General features: G+C 50.6%; 2 protein-coding genes across 2 annotated transcripts; both read left to right on the forward strand.

Moving 5' to 3' along the window:
- Nucleotides 1-543: 543 nt before the first annotated feature.
- LOC103469488 (trypsin I-P1-like) lies at nucleotides 544-15456 on the forward strand. Its single transcript, XM_008417195.3, has 6 exons — nucleotides 544-756; nucleotides 8425-8445; nucleotides 11601-11772; nucleotides 12071-12339; nucleotides 14291-14421; nucleotides 14501-15456. Exons 1-6 carry the CDS (start codon nucleotides 693-695, stop codon nucleotides 14762-14764), a joined length of 921 nt encoding a protein of 306 aa, XP_008415417.1. The 5' UTR covers nucleotides 544-692; the 3' UTR covers nucleotides 14765-15456.
- Nucleotides 15457-20318: 4862 nt separating this feature from the next.
- On the forward strand, nucleotides 20319-23347 carry jmjd8 (jumonji domain containing 8). The gene is made up of 9 exons (XM_008417197.3): nucleotides 20319-20456; nucleotides 20530-20625; nucleotides 21386-21434; nucleotides 21503-21599; nucleotides 21669-21737; nucleotides 21807-21926; nucleotides 22266-22333; nucleotides 22893-23027; nucleotides 23109-23347. Exons 1-9 carry the CDS (start codon nucleotides 20386-20388, stop codon nucleotides 23187-23189), a joined length of 786 nt encoding a protein of 261 aa, XP_008415419.1. The 5' UTR covers nucleotides 20319-20385; the 3' UTR covers nucleotides 23190-23347.
- The last annotated feature ends 304 nt before the right edge of the window (nucleotides 23348-23651 follow it).

A 23651-nucleotide genomic window follows, 5' to 3' on the forward strand; every position in this document is an offset into this window, starting at 1 on the left:
CCTGGTCCCTCAGTGGGTCAGGAGGAGCTGCTGCCTCTCCACTGGCGTACCGGGCGAGAGGCAGGGTCACCTGGACAGGTCACCAGTCTGTCGCAGGGCAACACACAACCACACACACTCACACCTAGGGACAATTTGTAGAGGCCAATGAACCTGACAGTCATGTTTCTGGACTGTGGGAGGAAACCGGAGTACCTGGAGAAAACCCACCATGCACAGGGAGAACATGGAGACTCCATGCAGAAAGACCGGGAATCGAACCCAGAACCTTCTTGCTGCAAGGCAGCAGCTCTACCCACTGCACCACTGCGCAGCCCGCTTCCTGAACCATCCCTAATAAAATAAAAAGACAAATAGATGAAGTAAAAAACAAATAAATCGAAATTAATAAAATATATAATACATTAAACAAATAACATTTGCCAGTGTGGAAGAACTTCCATGTCTGTAGGCACTTGTGTTTGCAGGGTGTGTCTCTGTGCGTGTGTGTGTCAGTGTGTGTGTGTCAGGGTGTGTGTATCAGTGTGTGTGTGTCAGTGTGTGTGTATCAGTGTGTGTGTGTCAGGGTGTGTGTGTCAGGGTGTGTGTGTCAGGGTGTGTGTATCAGGGTGTGAGGCGTGACGCCATCAGCAGTCGGGTCGGTCCAGAGCAGCGTTTCCTCATCTTCAGAGCAGAAGCTCCAGAGTCTCTTCATGATGAAGGTCGGGTCGTCTTCCTCCAGAGTCCTGCTGCTGCTGCTGACCCTCTGGGCTGCAGGTGAGTCTCACCTGGACGACGGTTCAGACAGAAACCTGCTCAGCTTTAAGTGGGTCGTGTTCCTGCTGAGTTTCTGTCGTTCTGGATTAATATTTAAACAGCAGCTGTTAAAAATTAACAAAATGAAGTTTGATGTACGATAATCTAAACTCTCAGCATTAAGCAGTTTGAATAAAGGTTATGCTTTATTCAAAGCATAACCTTTATGCTTTATGTTAAACGGTTATCTTTTATAACCGTTTAACACTAAAACTCATGTTGGTATGTTTTTTACTTCCGTCTCCCAGAAAGTATTAATCCTCAGTAAATCTTGATCCAGGGACATTTTGACATGTAATCAATGTGTCAGAATAAAAAGTTCAAATATGAACGCATCTGTTCAACATCATTTAACGTTAGGAAGGTTTTGGTTCCAACCTTTTCTTTTGCCTTTCTGTGAAAGCAGAACTTCATGTTGGAGATTATTGTGTTTGTATTTTACATACAGATGGAAACTTTTCCTGTCGCTTTGTTTGCTGTATTTGTAAAAACACTAAACGGTGTAAACATGTTAAAGTTGTCCTCAGCATTGTGATGTAAAGGTTCACTTTTTATCACAGGATGTAAACGCTGCTAAACATGACCAGAGAACCCAACAGTAGAATTATCACAGCAAACTGTTAAAATAACTACATTTACTTTAACCAGCTTATTTTAAACTCCTCAAATCAGATTTAGGAAGAATTGATCTGATGATGGCAGTTTAAAAGTGAACGACTTTAATGGAATTAAAAACACGTAAAGCAAAAACCAAGTTTAATTTCAAACCTGAATTCAGGATTATTCCAGGCAGGAATCCTTCAGCTTTCAAAGGTTCATCTCAGAATGAGGGCAAAGTTACAGTAAAACATTTTTCAAGCTGCACCATCAAAACTGACTAAGTAGCAACGAATAAAAGTGTTTTTCTCAGTAAACCTGTTGAGACCCGTCGAAGTCAAACTAAGATTTAAATGTTAAGATACCAGTTTGGTTCAGAGATCTAATCTCTAACACAGATGGAAGATATCAGATTAGCACTTTTCAACCTGGGCTGTGCATTTTTCATAGACGCCTGTGAAAATAATTTCTATTCTCGTGACTTTTTGGTTCTCTGGGAAATTAGTTTTGACGATAAAAACAGAAACAAACATAAAAATCAAAGCATCAATAGTGATAGTTATATTAGTGATAAAATAATAGTCAGTGCAAAGTAGCCTGCAGATTCTTTGGTGGGGGGGAGGGCACAGCTAATGAACCAATCAACAGCTAACTCCAACCGGCCCGGTCGGGAGCCGGGCGGAACCGGGCTGGAAGTACTAATGCAACAACGATCAGCCCAGGTCCGGCTGTGCGGTGTAGCGGTCCAGCTGTGCGGTGTAGCGGTCCGGCTGTGCGGTGTAGCGGTCCGGCTGTGCGGTGTAGCGGTCAGCGGTCCGGCTGTGCGGTGTAGCGGTCCAGGTGTGCGGTGTAGCGGTCCAGGTGTGCGGTGTAGCGGTCCAGGTGTGCGGTGTAGCGGTCAGCGGTCCAGCTGTGCGGTGTAGACGTCCGGCTGTGCGGTGTAGAGGTCCAGCTGTGCGGTGTAGCGGTCCGGCTGTGCGGTGTAGCGGTCAGCGGTCCGGCTGTGCGGTGTAGAGGTCCGGCTGTGCGGTGTAGAGGTCCAGCTGTGCGGTGTAGCGGTCCAGGTGTGCGGTGTAGAGGTCCAGGTGTGCGGTGTAGCGGTCCGGCTGTGCGGTGTAGAGGTCCAGGTGTGCGGTGTAGCGGTCCGGCTGTGCGGTGTAGCGGTCCAGGTGTGCGGTGTAGCGGTCAGCGGTCCAGCTGTGCGGTGTAGACGTCCGGCTGTGCGGTGTAGAGGTCCAGCTGTGCGGTGTAGCGGTCCGGCTGTGCGGTGTAGCGGTCCAGGTGTGCGGTGTAGCGGTCCAGGTGTGCGGTGTAGCGGTCAGCGGTCCAGCTGTGCGGTGTAGACGTCCGGCTGTGCGGTGTAGAGGTCCAGCTGTGCGGTGTAGCGGTCCGGCTGTGCGGTGTAGCGGTCAGCGGTCCGGCTGTGCGGTGTAGAGGTCCGGCTGTGCGGTGTAGAGGTCCAGCTGTGCGGTGTAGCGGTCCAGGTGTGCGGTGTAGAGGTCCAGGTGTGCGGTGTAGCGGTCCGGCTGTGCGGTGTAGAGGTCCAGGTGTGCGGTGTAGCGGTCCGGCTGTGCGGTGTAGCGGTCAGCGGTCCAGCTGTGCGGTGTAGCGGTCCGGCTGTGCGGTGTAGAGGTCCGGCTGTGCGGTGTAGAGGTCCAGGTGTGCGGTGTAGAGGTCCAGGTGTGCGGTGTAGCGGTCCGGCTGTGCGGTGTAGCGGTCCGGCTGTGCGGTGTAGAGGTCCAGCTGTGCGGTGTAGCGGTCCAGGTGTGCGGTGTAGCGGTCAGCGGTCCAGCTGTGCGGTGTAGACGTCCGGCTGTGCGGTGTAGAGGTCCAGCTGTGCGGTGTAGCGGTCCGGCTGTGCGGTGTAGCGGTCAGCGGTCCAGCTGTGCGGTGTAGACGTCCGGCTGTGCGGTGTAGAGGTCCAGCTGTGCGGTGTAGCGGTCCGGCTGTGCGGTGTAGCGGTCAGCGGTCCAGCTGTGCGGTGTAGACGTCCGGCTGTGCGGTGTAGAGGTCCAGCTGTGCGGTGTAGACGTCCGGCTGTGCGGTGTAGCGGTCCGGCTGTGCGGTGTAGACGTCCGGCTGTGCGGTGTAGACGTCCAGCTGTGCGGTGTAGCGGTCCGGCTGTGCGGTGTAGACGTCCGGCTGTGCGGTGTAGAGGTCCAGCTGTGCGGTGTAGCGGTCCAGCTGTGCGGTGTAGCGGTCCAGGTGTGCGGTGTAGCGGTCCGGCTGTGCGGTGTAGACGTCCGGCTGTGCGGTGTAGAGGTCCAGCTGTGCGGTGTAGACGTCCGGCTGTGCGGTGTAGCGGTCCGGCTGTGCGGTGTAGACGTCCGGCTGTGCGGTGTAGACGTCCAGCTGTGCGGTGTAGCGGTCCGGCTGTGCGGTGTAGACATCCGGCTGTGCGGTGTAGAGGTCCAGGTGTGCGTTGTAGCGGTCCGGCTGTGCGGTGTAGCGGTCCAGCCAGCCGGTTTCCACCGCCGTTTGCTTAAAGCAGTTCAGAGACCAGAATTACTTTGTGCTCTAACATTATGGAAGCAAGTCATTTAAATGAAGGAAGCAGAAATAAAAACCACAGAAATGCTTGGTGTGGTTTAGCATTTGGCAGCGGTTTGCTAAAAGGACTGTTCTACCTTCACTCTTCACCGTGAGATAACCCTGACCCTGACCCTAAAGAAGGCAGGACACGGGACCTTCTACAAAAATCGGTCCAGATGTTAGAAACACCTGGAAAATCTTCTCCATCCACAAATAATCCTCCTTTTCTGATGTCCGCTGAGCCAGAGAGGAAATAACTAGGAGGGAGCAGTTTCAACCTGCTTCACATGGTGAGGTGACCTCTGACCTCTGAAGGCCAGCAGAAGGAAGTTGTTCCCTGCTGCTGTTAGCATGTTGTCAGACCCTGATCCACATCGAGTCCGAACCAGAGGGAGGGAAACCAGACCAATGTCTTAACTCTCCTTGCCGTGTTGCTTAAGAGCTGGGAGGTTCCTGGTGGCAAAGGTTAAAGGTTACGGGTGGGGATGATTCTTGGCATAGTTTCTGTCCTTCTCAGGCTGCTGGTTCAGGATCAGCAGGTCTGAACACCAACTGGTTTGTCCGTGGTTCCTGGAACGGGAAGGAGTCGGACCGCAGGTCAGCGATGATCCGAGCGGTTCTGGACTCGCCTGTAGGTTCGGTCCTGAAGCCGCCAGTCGGCCGTCACTGGGTCGGAGCAAAACGTCTCCGCTTTTAACGGACTCTGGAAATCTGCCACATTTCCTGTTTGCTTCTTAAAGCTGCTTCACTGGACCCGGTTCTTCCCTCAAACCCGCAGACCCGAGGCCTCTAGTGGCTCCACGGCCCGAGTCCGGTCAGGTCGGGTTGGCTGAGGTCAGACTGTTGGCCTCTGAGGAGCAGCCGGGTCGGGTCGGGCCGGTGCGTCAGCGGCCCTTCCCTCCATTCAGCTCAGTGTTGATGATGTCAACGCCTGTCTAAGAATAACATGTTTTAATCTCATATCCTGAGGTGTGAAAGGCTGGAAAACTTGAACTGGTCCATTAGCGGATTGTTCAGAACCTGAAAGCCTGCATGCTTTCTCCTTCCTGTGAACTTTGACCTTGCTGGCTCAGTAAAGAGAACAAAGCAACAACCAGGCAGTGCAGAACTGGTCCCAGTTCTTCTGAGTCCAATTTGTAAACCACCGTTTCTTTACCAGAATTCCTCACAGATTGTTATTAAAGTAACTTTTCATGTCCGATAATGAAGTCAGGAGAAGCAGCGGATATCATGTTGGACCCGACCATGTCTGAAGTATCTCAGCACTGTCTGCCGGTGACAGAGTGGATTCTGGGAAATGTTGTTCCACGACCAAAATACCTGGAAAACCAAACAATGAGGAAGAGTCAACAATAAACTTCTCAGAAACCAGAAGTGATGAGAATCTGAGATCAGTGAAACCAGAACAACCAGCTGAACCCTGTGAACCCGGCCACAAACCAGCAAGGAAGCTTCACTCAGCAGAGTCCAGACCTGAGGGTCCAGACCTGAAGGTCCAGACCTGAGGGTCCAGACCTGAGGGTCCAGACCTGAAGGTCCAGACCTGAGGGTCCAGACCTGAGAGTCCACCAAACCTTAAGGTCCACCAAACCTGAGGGTCCAGCAGACCTGAGGGTCCAGACCTGAGGATCCACCAGACCTGAGGGTCCAGCAGACCTGAGAGTCCAGACCTGAGGATCCAGACCTGAGGGTCCAGACCTGAGGATCCAGACCTGAGGGTCCAGACCTGAGGATCCAGACCTGAGGGTCCAGACCTGAGGATCCACCAGACCTGAGGGTCCAGACCTGAGGATCCAGACCTGAGGGTCCAGACCTGAGGATCCAGACCTGAGAGTCCAGACCTGAGAGTCCACCAAACCTGAGGGTCCAGACCTGAGGATCCACCAGACCTGAGGGTCCAGACCTGAGGATCCAGACCTGAGAGTCCAGACCTGAGAGTCCACCAAACCTGAGGGTCCACCAGACCTGAGGGTCCAGACCTGAGGATCCACCAGACCTGAGAGTCCACCAAACCTGAGGGTCCAGACCTGAGGATCCAGCAGACCTGAAGGTCCACCAGACCTGAGAGTCCAGACCTGAGGGTCCACCAAACCTGAGGGTCCAGACCTGAGGGTCCACCAGACCTGAGGGTCCAGACCTGAGGATCCACCAGACCTGAGAGTCCACCAAACCTGAGGGTCCAGACCTGAGGATCCAGCAGACCTGAGGGTCCACCAAACCTGAGGATCCAGACCTGAGAGTCCAGACCTGAGAGTCCACCAAACCTGAGGGTCCAGACCTGAGGGTCCACCAGACCTGAGGGTCCAGACCTGAGGATCCACCAGACCTGAGAGTCCACCAAACCTGAGGATCCAGCAGACCTGAGGGTCCACCAAACCTGAGGGTCCACCAGACCTGAGAGTCCAGACCTGAAGGTCCAGACCTGAGAGTCCAGACCTGAGGGTCCACCAAACCTGAGGGTCCAGACCTGAGGGTCCACCAGACCTGAGAGTCCAGACCTGAAGGTCCAGACCTGAGAGTCCAGACCTGAAGGTCCACCAAACCTGAGGGTCCAGACCTGAGGGTCCACCAGACCTGAGAGTCCAGACCTGAAGGTCCAGACCTGAGAGTCCAGACCTGAAGGTCCACCAAACCTGAGGGTCCAGACCTGAGGGTCCAGACCTGTGAGTCCAGACCTGAGAGTCCAGACCTGAGAGTCCAGACCTGAAGGTCCAGACCTGTGAGTCCAGACCTGAGAGTCCAGACCTGAAGGTCCAGACCTGAAGGTCCAGACCTGAGGATCCAGACCTGAGAGTCCAGACCTGAGAGTCCACCAAACCTGAGGGTCCAGACCTGAGGATCCACCAGACCTGAGGGTCCAGACCTGAGGATCCAGACCTGAGAGTCCAGACCTGAGAGTCCACCAAACCTGAGGGTCCACCAGACCTGAGGGTCCAGACCTGAGGATCCACCAGACCTGAGAGTCCACCAAACCTGAGGGTCCAGACCTGAGGATCCAGCAGACCTGAAGGTCCACCAGACCTGAGAGTCCAGACCTGAGGGTCCACCAAACCTGAGGGTCCAGACCTGAGGGTCCACCAGACCTGAGGGTCCAGACCTGAGGATCCACCAGACCTGAGAGTCCACCAAACCTGAGGGTCCAGACCTGAGGATCCAGCAGACCTGAGGGTCCACCAAACCTGAGGATCCAGACCTGAGAGTCCAGACCTGAGAGTCCACCAAACCTGAGGGTCCAGACCTGAGGGTCCACCAGACCTGAGGGTCCAGACCTGAGGATCCACCAGACCTGAGAGTCCACCAAACCTGAGGGTCCAGACCTGAGGATCCAGCAGACCTGAGGGTCCACCAAACCTGAGGGTCCAGACCTGAGGGTCCACCAGACCTGAGAGTCCAGACCTGAAGGTCCAGACCTGAGAGTCCAGACCTGAGGGTCCACCAAACCTGAGGGTCCAGACCTGAGGGTCCACCAGACCTGAGAGTCCAGACCTGAAGGTCCAGACCTGAGAGTCCAGACCTGAAGGTCCACCAAACCTGAGGGTCCAGACCTGAGGGTCCACCAGACCTGAGAGTCCAGACCTGAAGGTCCAGACCTGAGAGTCCAGACCTGAAGGTCCACCAAACCTGAGGGTCCAGACCTGAGGGTCCAGACCTGTGAGTCCAGACCTGAGAGTCCAGACCTGAGAGTCCAGACCTGAAGGTCCAGACCTGTGAGTCCAGACCTGAGAGTCCAGACCTGAAGGTCCAGACCTGAAGGTCCAGAGCATTTTAAACAAGTCAGTGAATCTGAGGGGATTAAACTCAAAGCTCTGATCTCCAAACTTCATTAAAACTTTGATTTTATTCATTTTTGCTCACAAGGATTTAAATTCTGGATTTCCATCGTCTGTTAACACATTTCTGGTTATTTGGTTCACATTTCTAATAACATCCCGTTTTAATGATCCTGGTGAATCCAGTTTGTTCAGAATATGTAAGAGTTTAAAATTTAATCTCCACCAAACTGTCATGTGAGCCGCAGAGACCAAAACACAGCAGCAGATTTATGAAAACCAGTTTGGTACAAAGTTTAAACTCAGAGGAAACTTGTTGAGGGGCGACTGGTTTCTGAGCAGCGACGAACAGCAGCAGGAGGAGGAGAAACGTTCTGGCACACAAATAAAGCACAAAGAGCCGATCCAGCAGAAAACCGGTTTTCAGTTGGAGGAAATAAACCTCCGTGGTTTCAGCTGGAACCAGTGAAGCAGCCTGAAAGTTTCCACTTCTTCCTTTTGATGCATGTTTTAGACGTGAATCACAACCAAACCAGTTAAATTTCATTTCTCTACTAACTTTAATCTGAGTGATGACGTCAGCTGGTGGCCCGATGATGACGTCATCGCCTGCACCTGTTCACCTGCATTCAGACTTGAAAATTCCCCCGGCCTCGCCTGGAGGAAGAACCGGTCCGGTCAGAACCGGTCCGGTCAGAACTGTGACTAACTGTCTGCTTTTCTCCCACAGGAAGCAACGCACAGCTTAGTGGTGAGTTTTCATCTCTTTCCTTCTGAAATCTGAATTTGTTCAAATCCCAGAGCTGTAATTATTATGAAAATCTTCTGGAACAAGAATCCAAGTCCTGCCCGGTTCCGAATGACCAGGAAAAATCTATTGGACCTTGAAGTGACGGTACCTCGTCACACGGTTAGTTTGGGGGGAAACTGCAAGACTCCAACACACCTGTGCAGCTCAGGTGGAAACCAGGAGTTCTGTCTGTCCGTGCTACCTCGTCAGGTTTCCCTACCGTAGCACGGATAGATGGCTACGTCCGTCTGTCCGTGCTACCTCGTCAGGTTTCCCTACCGTAGCACGGATAGATGGCTACGTCCGTCTGTCCGTGCTACCTCGTCAGGTTTCCCTACCGTAGCACGGATAGATGGCTACGTCCGTCTGTCCGTGCTACCTCGTCAGGTTTCCCTACCGTAGCACGGATAGATGGCTACGTCCGTCTGTCCGTGCTACCTCGTCAGGTTTCCCTACCGTAGCACGGATAGATGGCTACGTCCGTCTGTCCGTGCTACCTCGTCAGGTTTCCCTACCGTAGCACGGATAGATGGCTACGTCCGTCTGTCCGTGCTACCTCGTCAGGTTTCCCTACCGTAGCACGGATAGATGGCTACGTCCGTCTGTCCGTGCTACCTCGTCAGGTTTCCCTACCGTAGCACGGATAGATGGCTACGTCCGTCTGTCCGTGCTACCTCGTCAGGATTCCCTACCGTAGCACGGATAGATGGCTACGTCCGTCTGTCCGTGCTACCCGTCTAAAACTGCTACCGTCATGTTTACAAACTACAGCAGGTTGTTAATGTTACATGTATTGGATTATTTGAGTGGCTGGAGTGGAAGCTTAGCAGTTACGGTTAGCTTAGCATTAGCTTAGCATAGAAACAATTTATACACGACGGAGCTACAAGAAGATCACTTCCTTCATCTGAATGTCCTACCTGTTGAAAATGTTTGCACTAACCCTTTATTAGAACATCCTGTTAAAATATTTTACATGCAGAGGCGTCTGTAAGGATAAAACGGTTTCAGAAACAGGTTTTTACTGGAATCAATCAGACACATTCAGATCTCTGTGAATATTTTATATTTCACCGTTATTACAGCTCCAGCATCTATCAGCCAGGTTTGATTAAAAAGAGTATAATTAAGCTGAAATAGTTTAAAGTATAGAGACAAAATACCAAACAACGTATTTTGTCCTGATTATCCGCCAGACTGACTTGTTTTTAGTTACATTGCAGACGGAAACTAAAACCATAAATATATTTACACGTCATGTGAACTAAAACCAGGAAGTGACGCAGCAGCTCAATGAAAGCAGGAAGAAAATACATGAAATCTGCCGAGTCAGCAGATTGTGACGTAGCATCGATGTGCGTCACAAGGTAGGACGGATCGATGGGCAGCACAGGTAGTTAGGACACCTGATCGGGGGAGGGGGGGTGAATGGGACAGAGCAGCTGCAACGGAGCCTGGATGTAGAAATAAGTCAGGTAGAAGTTAGAAAAATGAAAAGAGGCGAGAAAGAGGAATGAAACCAGATGAAAAAACTTTAATCAGGACTGGAGGAACGGCTGAAAAGGTGAGGACAGGTGTGGGCTGTATGAAGATGAAGAGGAGGAGGAGGAAGATCTGCAGAGGTTTTCCTGCGGTTCATTACTTCAGCAGTTGAGAACTGGAGATCTAAAGTTTAAAACCAGTTACTGACATTTTAGTGGTGGAAACACTACTGCTACTGCTAATGCTAATGATCGCAGCTCAAATTCTCAGCTTAGCATGTTAGCATTTTTGCTAACTTTGAAATTCCCATAAAAAATGTCCAGAAAACGTCCAAAATGCTCATTTTCTCGGCTGCTTTGTAAACTTTCAGCTGAGTAAAGTTCAACATGTGGGCTGAAGTTTTGCTTAACAAATTTCTCAGGTAATTAGCCGTTTATATCCATGCTCTTATTTTGAACTCGCTCAGCCAGCAGTTCCTTTTCCTGTCCTCATGTTGAGCAAGTGGCCAAAATCCAACAAACAGAAAAATCACCTTGAGCTAACGACAGGGCAGCTAACGACAGGGCAGCTAACGACAGGGCAGCTAACGACAGGGCAGCTAACGATACGCTGCTAGAACCCACAGCAATGATCCGACTTATTCATCCTTTCATAATAAAAAACAATGGAGTTTTAACTTATTCATTCACTTGTAAATGTCAGTTTCAAACTAAATATTTATTTCCAAAAGTAGTTAGCTACATTTGGCTAATTGGTTTGAGCTTATAGCTAAATATTTATGGCTAAATATTTAACAAAATATTTAGCTTCAGGCTAAATATTTAGATATCAAGCTAAATATTAAGTTTGGAGCTTAGTTTATAATTCAACAAATAACATAAATATAAATAATAAAATATGAGCCTGTTTCTTCATGTTATAACAGGCTAACTAACCCAGATCAGCGGTTTGTTCAGGACAGTTTCTAATCTAACCGGCTAAACCCGAGTTAGCAAAACTCAACATCTAAAATGAACCAAACAGTCACTTCCTGTAGGCCAAGCCCTACCGGAAGCAGCGTGGAGGTTTCGCTAGCTCCTCATCTAAACTGGGACTCCGGTTAGAAAGGTGACATGAAGCAGAGCTCTTCATTTAGCATGTTATCTGCAACACAACAGCAAAAACAAAGTAATTATACTTATAATGTCTACGTCATATCTGACGCTAATTAGCTTCTTATCAGTAACACTAATGAATTAAACTGCAAACACAGTAAACAGCAGTCATGAAACGAACTGAGCCGGACGGTAAACCACATGTCGACCATCTGAAGCAGAACAGACTCACGTTCTGTCAGCATACAAGGCTCCTGTCTTTCTGGGCTGCAATAAAGAAATGAAAACTGCAGAAACAGCACATGGTTAAGGACCCCAATATACAACTAGCTGTCCTAGCAGCTGCCTGACCCAATATCATCAGTCCAACTATGCGCTCTAGTTCTAGATTCAGAACATTTGACCTTGGAGGTGAAATGACCCTTTCAGTGATTAGCTGCTGCTTTAGCATTAGCTTCCGCTAACTACTCAGTTGGTGGAGGTCCAGGTGAGAGCAGCTAACGGTTCCGGTGGCCTGATCGCTCCAACGTGTCTCTGCAGTTTGCGGCAAAGCGCCGCTCAACACGAGGAGCGACACGCGGATCGTGGGCGGCCAGAGCGCGGCGGCCGGGGCGTGGCCGTGGCAGGCCCGGCTGGAGATCCAGGGGGGGCTGTGTGGAGGATCCCTCATCAGCAGCCAGTGGGTTCTCTCTGCCGCGCACTGCTTTAAGAGGTGAGTTCTGCTCGTGTGACATCACTTCCTGTTCAGCGGCTGTCCCGGAAGCGAATTAAGTTTTTTTGTTGATTTAATGAAAATTGTGGGAGATACAGAAACACTGGTTGTTCACCAGCCAGCAGCAGCAGATTTACAGACAAACAACCTTTAGACACTCGGAGGCTCCGAATCCTGAACTGAGTTTTCTTGTTGGGGATGTTTTGGATATTTGAGTCATAAATGAGAAGTTCTTGGAGGAAGTACCCAGCGTTGCGTTGGGTTCGGAGTTTGCCCATAAACAAAGTGTTTCTTTCAGCACCAGCACGTCGGGCGTGACCGTTTCCCTCGGCCTTCAGAGTCTGGCGTCCTCCGCTAACCTGGTGTCCCGCGGCGCCAAGCAGATCATCGTCCATCCGGACTACAACTCCAACACAAACGACAACGATGTGGCCTTGGTGCAGCTGTCCGCCGCTGTGACCTTCACCAACTACGTCCGACCCGTCTGCCTGGCCGCCGACGGCAGCGTCTTCCCGTCCGGACTGGACTGCTGGGTCACCGGCTGGGGGACCCTCAGAGAGGGCGGCAGTAAGATTCACTTCCTGTCGCTTTGCTGATGCTAGGAACAGCCAGGCTGTGGAGCGGTGGCGCCCTCTGGGGGTCCTGCACGGTTCCGCTCTGTCCCTGGTTCAACACACCTGGGTCAGGTGACGGCTCGTTAGCAGACCTCTGCTGAACTTTGACCTCCTAAAGGAAGTTCTGCCACCGGGGAGAGAAGTGGTGCCCCACGTTGGGGCATTAAGGTCTGAGCAGAGAAACAACGACTGGCTAGCTGGTCCAGGGAGCCAGCGGAGAGAAAACGTAGCGCACTTAAACTCACCTGCACGAGGCCAGAGATTAGGGCCATGCATGTGTCAAAGGTCAGGGGTCAGAGGTCAATGTACTGCATGATTTATTCTCTAACATCAGTTGATTCTGTCAGTAGCAGATTTTGTTTAAAAAAAAACTAAAATAAAAACTGAAAATTTAAAACAGCTGAAAGTCGCAGACAGAGAGAACAGATACAGGAAGTTACAGCCACCCAAACAGGAAGTGGTCTGTTACGACCACCCAAACAGGAAGTGGTCTGTTACGGCCACCCAAACAGGAAGTGGTCTGTTACGACCACCCAAACAGGAAGTGGTCTGTTACGGCCATCCAAACAGGAAGTGGTCTGTTACAACCACCCAAACAGGAAGTGGTCTGTTACAACCACCCAAACAGGAAGTGGTCTGTTACGGCCACCCAAACAGGAAGTGGTCTGTTACGACCACCCAAACAGGAAGTGGTCTGTTACGGCCATCCAAACAGGAAGTGGTCTGATACAACCACACAAACAGGAAGTTGTCTGTTACGGCCACCCAAACAGGAAGTAGTCTGTTACAACCACCCAAACAGGAAGTGGTCTGTTACGGCCACCCAAACAGGAAGTAGTCTGTTACGGCCACCCAAACAGGAAGTGGTCTGTTACGGCCACCCAAACAGGAAGTGGTCTGTTACGGCCACCCAAACAGGAAGTGGTCTGTTACGGCCACCCAAACAGGAAGTGGTCTGTTACGGCCACCCAAACAGGAAGTGGTCTGTTACGGCCACACAAACAGGAAGTTGTCTGTTACGGCCACCCAAACAGGAAGTGGTCTGTTACGGCCACACAAACAGGAAGTGGTCTGTTACGGCCACCCAAACAGGAAGTTGTCTGTTACGGCCACCCAAACAGGAAGTGGTCTGTTACGGCCACCCAAACAGGAAGTGGTCTGTTACGACCACCCAAACAGGAAGTGGTCTGCTACAACCACCCAAACAGGAAGTGGTCTGTTACGGCCACCCAAACAGGAAGTAGTCTGTTACGGCCACCCAAACAGGAAGTGGTCTGTTACGGCCACCCAAACAGGAAGTGGTCTGTTACGGCCACCCAAACAGGAAGTGGTCTGTTACGGCCACCCAAACAGGAAGTGGTCTGTTACGGCCACCCAAACAGGAAGTGGTCTGTTACGGCCACACAAACAGGAAGTGGTCTGTTACGGCCACCCAAACAGGAAGTGGTCTGTTACGGCCACACAAACAGGAAGTGGTCTGTTACGGCCACCCAAACAGGAAGTTGTCTGTTACGGCCACCCAAACAGGAAGTGGTCTGTTACGGCCACCCAAACAGGAAGTGGTCTGTTACGACCACCCAAACAGGAAGTGGTCTGTTACGACCACCCAAACAGGAAGTGGTCTGTTACAACCACCCAAACAGGAAGTGGTCTGTTACGGCCACTGAAACCTCTTGAACTTTTTCTCAGTGGAGTTGAAAACCCGTTTTTTGTTCTGCTTTTGCCTCACATCTCAGGTGGGATCCTGTTTACCTGTGCAGGTGTTTCCAGGCAGCCCGTCTGCGGCTCAGCCTGTTCTCTGATGTTTCCTCGGAAAGCAGTCGAGAATTCCTGATCAGTTGTGGATTTACTGATAGAATCAGAAAAAATGTGATCATTGATTGGTCCGTTGTCTCCCCCTGCAGGCACTTCTCAGACACTGCAGGAAGTGGACGTTCCCATCGTGTCCAACAGCGACTGCAGCCCCTCCTACAGCTCGTTAACAAACAACATGCTCTGTGCCGGTCTATCCAGCGGAGGGAAGGACTCCTGCCAGGTGAGTCACCTGTTCCTCCCTCTAAGGGGTTAAAGGTCACGTGGAAACTTTCTGACCTGAAGTTGTTCCTGTGGCGCAGGGAGACTCCGGTGGACCTCTGGTCACCAAAAACGGGACGGTGTGGGTCCAGGCCGGCGTGGTGAGCTTTGGGACCGGCTGCGCCCAACCCGGCTTTCCGGGAGTTTACACCCGAATTTCCAACTACCAGACCTGGATCAACAGCCAGGTGAGCGGCGAGCAGCCGGGATACGTCAGCTTCCAGGGCGCCGCCAGTGCTGCTCGGCCGCTGGCCGCGTCGCTGCTGGCCGTCCCCACGCTCTGCCTCGCTCTGCTGCTGTCCTGAGCTCCAGAACCGGAGCGGTGACGGCTGATTATTAACCAAACTGCTGTAAACAGAAACAATTCTTTATTTATGGAAAATTCTTAACATTGAGAATCATTAATGTCATAAAAATCACCAAAAACTTGTTTAAAACGTGGGGGGCTTATTTTGATTTCCATAAATTAAAATGAGTCCAAACTTTTTATCAAAACTTTAAAACCCCAATTTAATCTTTAAATAATTAATTTAAATATTTTTTTAGGTTAGGGTAACCTTCACCATAGTGACTAAAGTATTCATAATAAAGATTTAAATATGTTTAAAAACGATAAGAAACTTTAACTCCTTCCTGTCCTGATCATCAGAAAAATGTGATTTTATTAAATCTTTACGGTTTGCATGGTAATAAAGTGTCAAATTTAAATGTTATTTTCTGTTTCTTGGCTCGAAACTCAGGATTCAGTCAGAAAAAGGTTTAAAGGTTTTGCTGTTGAATGTTTTGCACAAATTTTACATGATGTAAAACTGATGAAGTTTTTAGTTTCTGATTGTTTTTGTTTGTAAACCTTTACTGTGATTTATTATTAAATGAAGTTTTCATGTTTGTGTCTTGATAAAAATTCTCAGGGATCAGCTTTTCTCTGGTACTATATGAAGTAAATTAATCTGTTGGACTCTCCGGGTGCCTGGTTCTTAATAAAGGAAACAAATGATCCCTTTGTCTTTGTGTTTTAATCGTTTCTTTAAGCTTTTTGTTCTGTGCGTGTTGCCGTACCGCAGCTCCCAGCTAGCGCGGCGCTCCATGGGCCACTGTCCAGGTGCTCGGGTTCGATCCCCTTACCTGTCCAAGATGTCTGACGTTTGGCTGAAATGGAGCAACTTCGCCACCTGCTGGTGGGAACCGCTCCCTGCATTGGGGCTGTAAGATGATGTCCAGAAATATTCCATCCATCCATCCATCCATCCATCCATCTTATCCGGGGTCGGGTCGCGGGGTCAGCAGCCTCAGGAGGCCCAGACTTCCCTCCCAGCCTCTTCCAGCTCCTCCAGGAACCCCAAGGCGTTCCCATAGAGAGACATCGTCCCTCCAGCGTGTCCTGGGTCTCCCCTCCTCCCGGTGGGACCTGAACTCCTCACCAGGGAGGCGTCCAGGAGGCATCCTGACCAGATGCCCGAGCCTCAACTGGCTCCTCTCGACGTGGAGGAGCAGCGGCTCTACTCTGAGTCCCTCCCGGATGACCGAGCTTCTCTCTCTAAGGGAGAGCCCAGCCACCCTGCGGAGGAGGAAACCCATTTCGGCCGCTTGTACCCGTGATCTCGTTCTTTCGGTCATGACCCAAAGCTCATGACCATAGATGAGGGTGGGAACGTAGATCGACCGGTAAATCGAGAGCTTCGCTTTTTGGCTCAGCTCTCTCTTCACCACGACGGACCGGTACAGCGCCCGCTTCACGGCAGACGCTGCCCCAATCCGCCTGTCGATCTCCCTTCTTCCCTCATTATGAACAAGATCCCCAGATACTTAAACTCCTCCACTTGAGGCAGGACGACCATCCTGACCCGGAGAAGGCACTCTACCCTTTTCTGGCTCAAGACCATGGCCTCGGATTTGGAGGCACTGAGCCCAGAACCCTCCAGGACCTGCTGAGGGTGTAGAGCTGGTCCAGTGTTCCACGACCAGAACCAGAACCACACTGCTCTTCCTGAATCCGAGGTTCGACTATCCGACGGACCCTCCTCTCCAGGACCCCTGAATAGACCTTACCAGGGAGGCTTAAGAGTGTGATCCCCCTGTAATTGGAGCACACCCTCCGGTCCCCCTTTTTAAACAGGGGGACCACCACCCCAGTCTGCCAGTCCAGGGGAACTGCCCCCGATGTCCATGCGATATTGCAGAGTCGCGTTAGCCAACACAACCCTGCAACATCCAGAGCCTTAAGGAACTCCGGGCGGATCTCATCCACCCCCGGGGCCCTGCCACCGAGGAGCTTTTTGACCACCTCGGCGACCTCGTCCCCAGAGATTGGAGAGCCCAGCCCAGAGTCCCCATGCTCAGCTTCCTCAACAGAAGGCATGTTGGTGGGATTGAGGAGGTCTTCGAAGTATTCCGCCCACCGGCCCACAACGTCCCGAGTTGAGGTCAGCAGCGCACCATCCCCACTATAAACAGTGTTGGTGCTGCACTGCTTCCCCCTCCTGAGACGCCGGATGGTGGACCAGAATCGCCTCGAAGCCGTACGGAAGTCTGTCTCCATGGCCTCTCCAAACTCCTCCCACGCCCGAGTTTTTGCCTCAGCGACAACCCGAGCCGCATGCCGTTTCGCCCGCCGGTACCTATCAGCTGCTTCTGGAGTCCCACAGGCCAAAAAGGCCCGGTAGGACTCCTTCTTCAGCTTGACAGCATCCCTCACCGAAGGTGTCCACCAACGGGTTCGAGGGTTGCCGCCGACAGGCACCAACAACCTTGCGGCCGCAGCTCCGATAGGCCGCCTCGGCAATGGAGGTACGGAACATGGTCCACTCAGACTCAATGTCCCCGAACGTGTTCGAAGTTCTGCCGGAGATGAGAGTTGAAGCTCCGTCTCACAGGGGACTCCGCCAGACGTTCCCAGCAGACCCTCACTACACGTTTGGGCCTGCCAGGTCTGACCGGCTTCCTCCCCCACCACCGGAGCCAACTCGTCACCAGGTAGTGGTCAGTGGACAGCTCCGCACCTCTCTTCACCCGAGTGTCCAAGACATACGGCCGCAAATCCGATGAGACGATGACAAAGTCAATCATCGAACTGCGGCCTAGGGCGTCCTGGTGCCAAGTGCACATATGGACGCCCTTATGCCTGAACATGGTGTTCGTGATGGACAATCCGTGACGAGCACAGAAGTCCAACAACAGAACACCGCTTGGGTTCAGATCGGGGGGCCGTTCCTCCCAACCACGCCTCTCCAGGTCTCACTGTCATTGCCCACGTGAGCGTTGAAGTCTCCCAGTAGAACAAGGGAGTCCCCAGGAGGGGCACTCTCCAGTACCCCCTCTAAGGACTCCAAGAAGGGTGGGTAATCTGAACTGCCGTTCGGCCCGTAAGCACAAAACAGTCAGAACCCGTCCCCCCACCCGTAGGCGGAGGGAGGCTACCCTCTCGTTCACCGGGGTGAACCCCAACGTACAGGCGCCCAAATGGGGGGCAACAAGTATGCCCACTCCAGCCCGGCGCCTCTCACCGTGGGCAACTCCAGAGTGGAAGTACGTCCAGCCCCTCTCAAGGAGACTGGTTCCAGAACCAGAGCCATGTGTCGAGGTGAGGCCGACTATTTCTAGCCGGAACCTCTCAGCCTCGCACACTAGCTCCGGCTCCTTCCCCACCAGAGAGGTGACGTTCCACGTCCCAAGAGCTTCTGCAGCCGAGGATCAGACCGCCAGGGTCCCCTCCCTCGGCTGCCGTTACACACTGCACCCGACCCCTTTGGCCCCTCTGACAGGTGGTGAGCCCATTGGAAGGGGGACCCACGTCTCCTCTTTGGGCTGAGCCCGGCCGGGCTCCGTGGGTAAAAGCCCGGCCACCAGGCGCTCGCCATCGTGCCCCACCTCCAGGCCTGGCTCCAGAGTGGGGCCCCGGTGACCCACGTCCGGGCGAGGGAAAACCAGGTCCAAAGTTTGTGTCCATCATAAGGGATCTTCAGGCTGCGCTTTGTCTGGTTCCTCACCTAGGACCTGTCTGCCTTGGGTGACCCTACCAGGGGCATAAAGCCCCAGACAGCATAGCTCCTAGGATCAATGGGACACTCAAACCGCTCCACCACGATAAGGTGGCAGCCCAAGGAGAGGTCCAGAAATGTTTTTGGTTTTTATTCTGCTCTAGAAACTTCCAGGTCGATCCGTTTCCAGGTCAGAATCAAATCCGGCTTGTCTTCAACTGACTTCTGGTCCAGAACCAGAACCCACCAGAGGAGGTGGTTCTCCTCCTCCTCCCCCCATTCTTCTTAAAAAACTAAAACTACTAAACCCTTCATCCCCAGATGATCTCTGAAAAATTTCCTTTATATCTAATTTACTTTTATTCCCATCTAATTTTCTAATTAAAACCTCTTTCATGAACATATCCATTATGTCCTACAAATATATGTTGTACTATTTCTAATTTTCACAACAATTACAACAACCTGTATTATGTTTATTAATTATAGTACTATTTAATAAAACCTATACCAGTGTTGTAGTCAAAACCAACTAACCTGAGACCAAGTCGAGACCAAGGCCAGCGGCCTGCACTACATGACACGATAAAATGTGAAATATAATCAAAATTGCTCTCAAATTGATCTGAAAGATTCACACTTCCATAAAAAGGGTTAGATATTTAATACTTAGAGCTGAAATAAATGTAACCAATATCTCTGTGCTACAATCCGTGGTGGTCTCCTGCCATCCCTAAAAGGATAACGCCCTGGGCGTTTGCCCATATCATTCATGTCAGAAACCACCCGTCTGCACCATTAAACAGCAATTGAGGCAAAGCACTAACTGTAAACAACACTCAACTATGAACACTGACCAAGGAGCAACAAGCAAGAAGTAACCAAGCACAAGACGCTCACCGTGACTGTTTTCGCTCTCTCTCCCGCTACATGAAGTCAGGCAGCACACAGTGCTGCAATATCTGCCACATGACGGGTGACTAAAACAAAGAGCAATGCGCATGCTCTTTGTTCTTGTGTTTTATTTGCTATATCAATGTATGTAATTACATAAAAATAATAATAGATACTGCAGTGAACGCAGAGCATTAAAGCCGATCTTCTTAGTAAAGATCAGTTCAGAAGAATCAGACTGTTCATGAATGTCACATCACTATATTGCAGACTTTTGGACACAGCGTTGTCCCATATTTGCGGCAAGTTAGTCAAACCCTCTACACAATAATTCAGTGCAATAAGTGACAACTTTTTTTTCATCACAATGTTTATGTGTCTCTGTACAGCTAGCTTTGCTAACATCACGTCATCGTAGCTCAGCTTCTTTGAGCTTCTTTTCTAAGTGATAAAAGTTAGACGTCGTTCCACCATGTGTGAAAGCGAAGCGCTGCTGAGTTAGCTGTCGGATTTCTGATGATTTATGCAGCTTTATTCTATTACTGACTATTAGACAGACATCTTCTGCTGCTGAGAGGAAACCACTGCGCATGTCTGGAGCCGCGTGCGAGTGACAGGTGGGAAGAGTAACAGACACGTAATTGGTAAATCACGTTATTGCTTGGATTTTAATCGGTGCGTTTTGCATCCAGTGAAATCAAACATGTTAACAAATAAACTGGACAGTTTGCTGTACGTTTAATATTTCCACTGGTCTCGAAATAAAATCCTGAGTCCTCAGCGCCCGAGTCCAAGACCATCAAAAATGTTCTCGAGACCGAGTACTACAACACTGACCTATGCCTCTCATGTATATTACTAAAAATATCTTTAATCCCACTCGCAAGTTCGTTCAGAGTCCAGTTTATGAGCTCGAAAAGCCCAGTTACCCTGGAACTGAGGGATTCTGGTTCTCTCCTGGTGTCCCTGAATGCGCCATGGGTCGAATTTATGTGACCCTTTGTGATTGGCTGCCAACGCGGAAGTGCATTTTCTAGCTGCCGGTTAGAAGCCGGATGGGGTTCGGAGCGGTCCAGTTTGTGGCTGCGTGGCTGGTCTGGACCGCGGGAGCGGAGGACGGAGGATGGTGGGTCCATGGAACCGGGACGCCGGGCTCGGTTCGGGTCGACTCGCTAATAACGGCCCGCTGTATTGCGCAGGTCCCAGCCGGAAGGTTCCGGCCTGGAGGATGAAGGCGGCTGCTCCATCCAGGTTCTGGACGGGTCGGAACTTTCGCAGCAGCAGTTCCTGGAGAGGTAACCGAACCGAACCGAACCGAACCGAAAGTAATTCATTAAAAATAAACCCTGGATGAAATAAAACTGGGAAAATTTATTTAAAAGTTAAAAATAAACAACAAAAATTACAAGTAAACAAGTAATTTGAGAAAAAGATGAAAAAAAGAGAACTCATTCATTTAAAAATAATAATGTAGTTTTGTTTATTCTCCTCTTTATTAACAAAGTTCGCATTTTTAGGACATTAAAGCATCAAACAGACACATTCAGATCTCTCTGAATATTTTATATTTCACCGTTATTACAGCTCCAGCATCTATCAGCCAGGTTTGATTAAAAACAGTATAATTAAGCTGAAATAGTTTAAAGTATAGAGACAAAATACCAAACAACGTATTTTGTCCTGATTATCCGCCAGACTGACTGGTTTTCAGTTACATTGCAGACGGAAACTAAAACCAGGAAGTGACGCAGCAGCTCAATGAAAGCAGGAAGAAAATACATGAAATCTGCCGAGTCAGCAGATTGTGACGTAGCATCGATGTGCGTCACAAGGTAGGACGGATCGATGGGCAGCACAGGTAGTTAGGACACCCGATGCGTACCGCTGAGGTCCAGATCTGGTTCCGATGCTTCATTAGAACCTTAATGCTAGCTGCTAACTCAGCAGTTTGGGTTTTGCCTTCAGCAGAACCGAGCCGACCCGGCTGATCCAGAGCTGGTTCTGTTAAAGTCTCCAGAACCCGGAGTCCAGATTGATCCACTGGTTCTGTTCCAGGTTCGCCTTCAGCCGACCCGTCATCATCAGAGGCGTGACCGACAACACGGTACCGAGGGGGGGTGATGATGACGATGGTGATGAAGATCAGATTTTTATCTGGCGTTTCGTCTCCAGCGGTTCCAGGTTCTGTGCTCCAGGTCCGGTTTGCTGCAGCGGTACGGTTCCCTGACCATCAGGCTGAGCACGGCCAACACCCACTCCTACAGGAAAGGTCAGAACCGGGTCAGAACCGGGTCAACCTCTGACCCCTGACCCCAGCTAACTCTCTCTCTCCTGCCAGTGGACGTGGCCTTCCAGGACTATGTGGATCGGCTGCTGAGGCCGCAGGACGCTGCCGTCCTGGGCAGCGGTGAGTCGGACCCGCCTGGTTCTGACCCGGTCCCAGACCCGGTTCTGACCCGGTTTCTGTCCACTGCAGAGACGCTGTACTTCTTTGGAGACAACAACCTGACAGAGTGGCAGAACCTTCTGGACCGGTACCAGGCGCCGCCGTACTTCCTGCCGGGTCGCAGCGCCGCCTACAGCTTCGGCATTGCCGGTCAGTGGGACCGACTGGACCGGACCGGACCGGACCTGCTGCGGGCCGCAAACGGCCCACAAACTGCCGTTTGGACTCATCAGTCCATAACAAACGGTCCAAATCATCATGGATCCGTCAGAACCATCAGCTCCTCTCCAGGGTTCTGTCCAATCTGCTGGATCAGAACCACTGGTCCATTACTGACAGCAGAACCGGATCAGAAAATTTAGTCTGAATGCGTTTTAATAAACAAGTAGTTTATGTTTTTACGCATTTTGTTCATTTATTTGATTTTAGTTTCTGGTCCAGAGGTTCTGATGAGGTTCTGATCAGATCCACTTCCTGTTTGACCCACAGGTCCAGGAACCGGAGTCCCATTCCACTGGCACGGACCGGGATTCTCTGAGGTCATCTATGGAAGGAAGGTAACAGAACCGGTTCTGGTTCTGACTGGGTTCTGGTTCGGGTTCGTCTCCTGATCCAGGTTTACGTCAGAACCTCTCAGGTTCTACTGGGCAGCACTATACCTAGTCCAAAACGTTAGCATGCGTATGCTAACATTAGCATGAATATGCTAACGTTAGCATGCGTATGCTAACATTAGCATGAATATGCTAACGTTAGCATGCGTATGCTAACATTAGCATGAATATGCTAACGTTAGCATGCGTATGTTCATGCTAACCCTGAAATATTCAGTATCAGCTCATTAGCGTTATGCCAGCATTAGCATGTTAACACAACATAGTAGCAGTAGACCAATGCTAACCCATATCGTTAGCATTAAAGCTAAGCGGACTGATTGATTGTTGATCTGGGTCTTGGTTAACGTTGCCATGGCAACCAGTCATCGTTTCAACTGGAAACCAGCAGCTGTTCTGTGAAAATCTACTAAATTCACGACAACGATGACGCAGTCATCACACTTATCGTTTTCTGGACTGGATCAAGTAAAGTCTCGCTGTCGTTCGAATGGCACCGCAGCGCTGGTTCCTCTACCCGCCGGACCGGGACCCTCGTTTCCACCCGAACCGCACCACCCTGTCCTGGCTGACCGACACCTACCCCGGCCTGCCGGAGGCCGAGGCGCCGCTGGAGTGCACGGTCCGACCCGGAGAGGTCAGCTGGCCTCGGTTTATCCAAAAGTTTTCCTTCGGGGTTTTTCTGTCGGTGCTAACCGATTCCTCTCTGGTCCGTCAGGTTCTGTATTTTCCGGACCACTGGTGGCACGCCACCCTCAACTTGGACACCAGTGTCTTCATCTCTACCTTCCTGGGCTGAGCGCCGGCAGGAAGGAAAACCTGACAGGAACCGGATTCAGGATCTACTGAGAATTTATGCTTTTAAAAATCTAATTAATGTTTAAATTTAAAACCAGAAAATGGAAATGATTGATTCTGGAAGATAACGTTTAAGAATTAAAGAAAACTTCAGCAGGTCGCTGAGTTATTTTTTCTTTTCAGGAGAACAGGAAGTTGGAAATGAAAAAGTGAAAAAGTGAAACACTGTTTGCTGATGTTTGAGTTGGTGGAACAAACGGCAGATTGTTGCTATGGTAACAAAACAATATAACTGGATATTGTTCTTTGAACTTTTACAAAGTAAACCTGCCAGCTCCTTAAAATCTTACATTTAAATGTTTAACTATTTAAAATCTTTTATGCTGAAACCATTAAATCAAATTCAGCAGCTTTGATACATCGATAAATAAACGTTACATTTATGATTCTGTGTTAAAATATC

Source organism: Poecilia reticulata, chromosome 8, assembly GCF_904066995.2.
Source record: "Poecilia reticulata chromosome 8, P_reticulata-male-v2, whole genome shotgun sequence".
Taxonomy (NCBI): domain Eukaryota; kingdom Metazoa; phylum Chordata; class Actinopteri; order Cyprinodontiformes; family Poeciliidae; genus Poecilia; species Poecilia reticulata.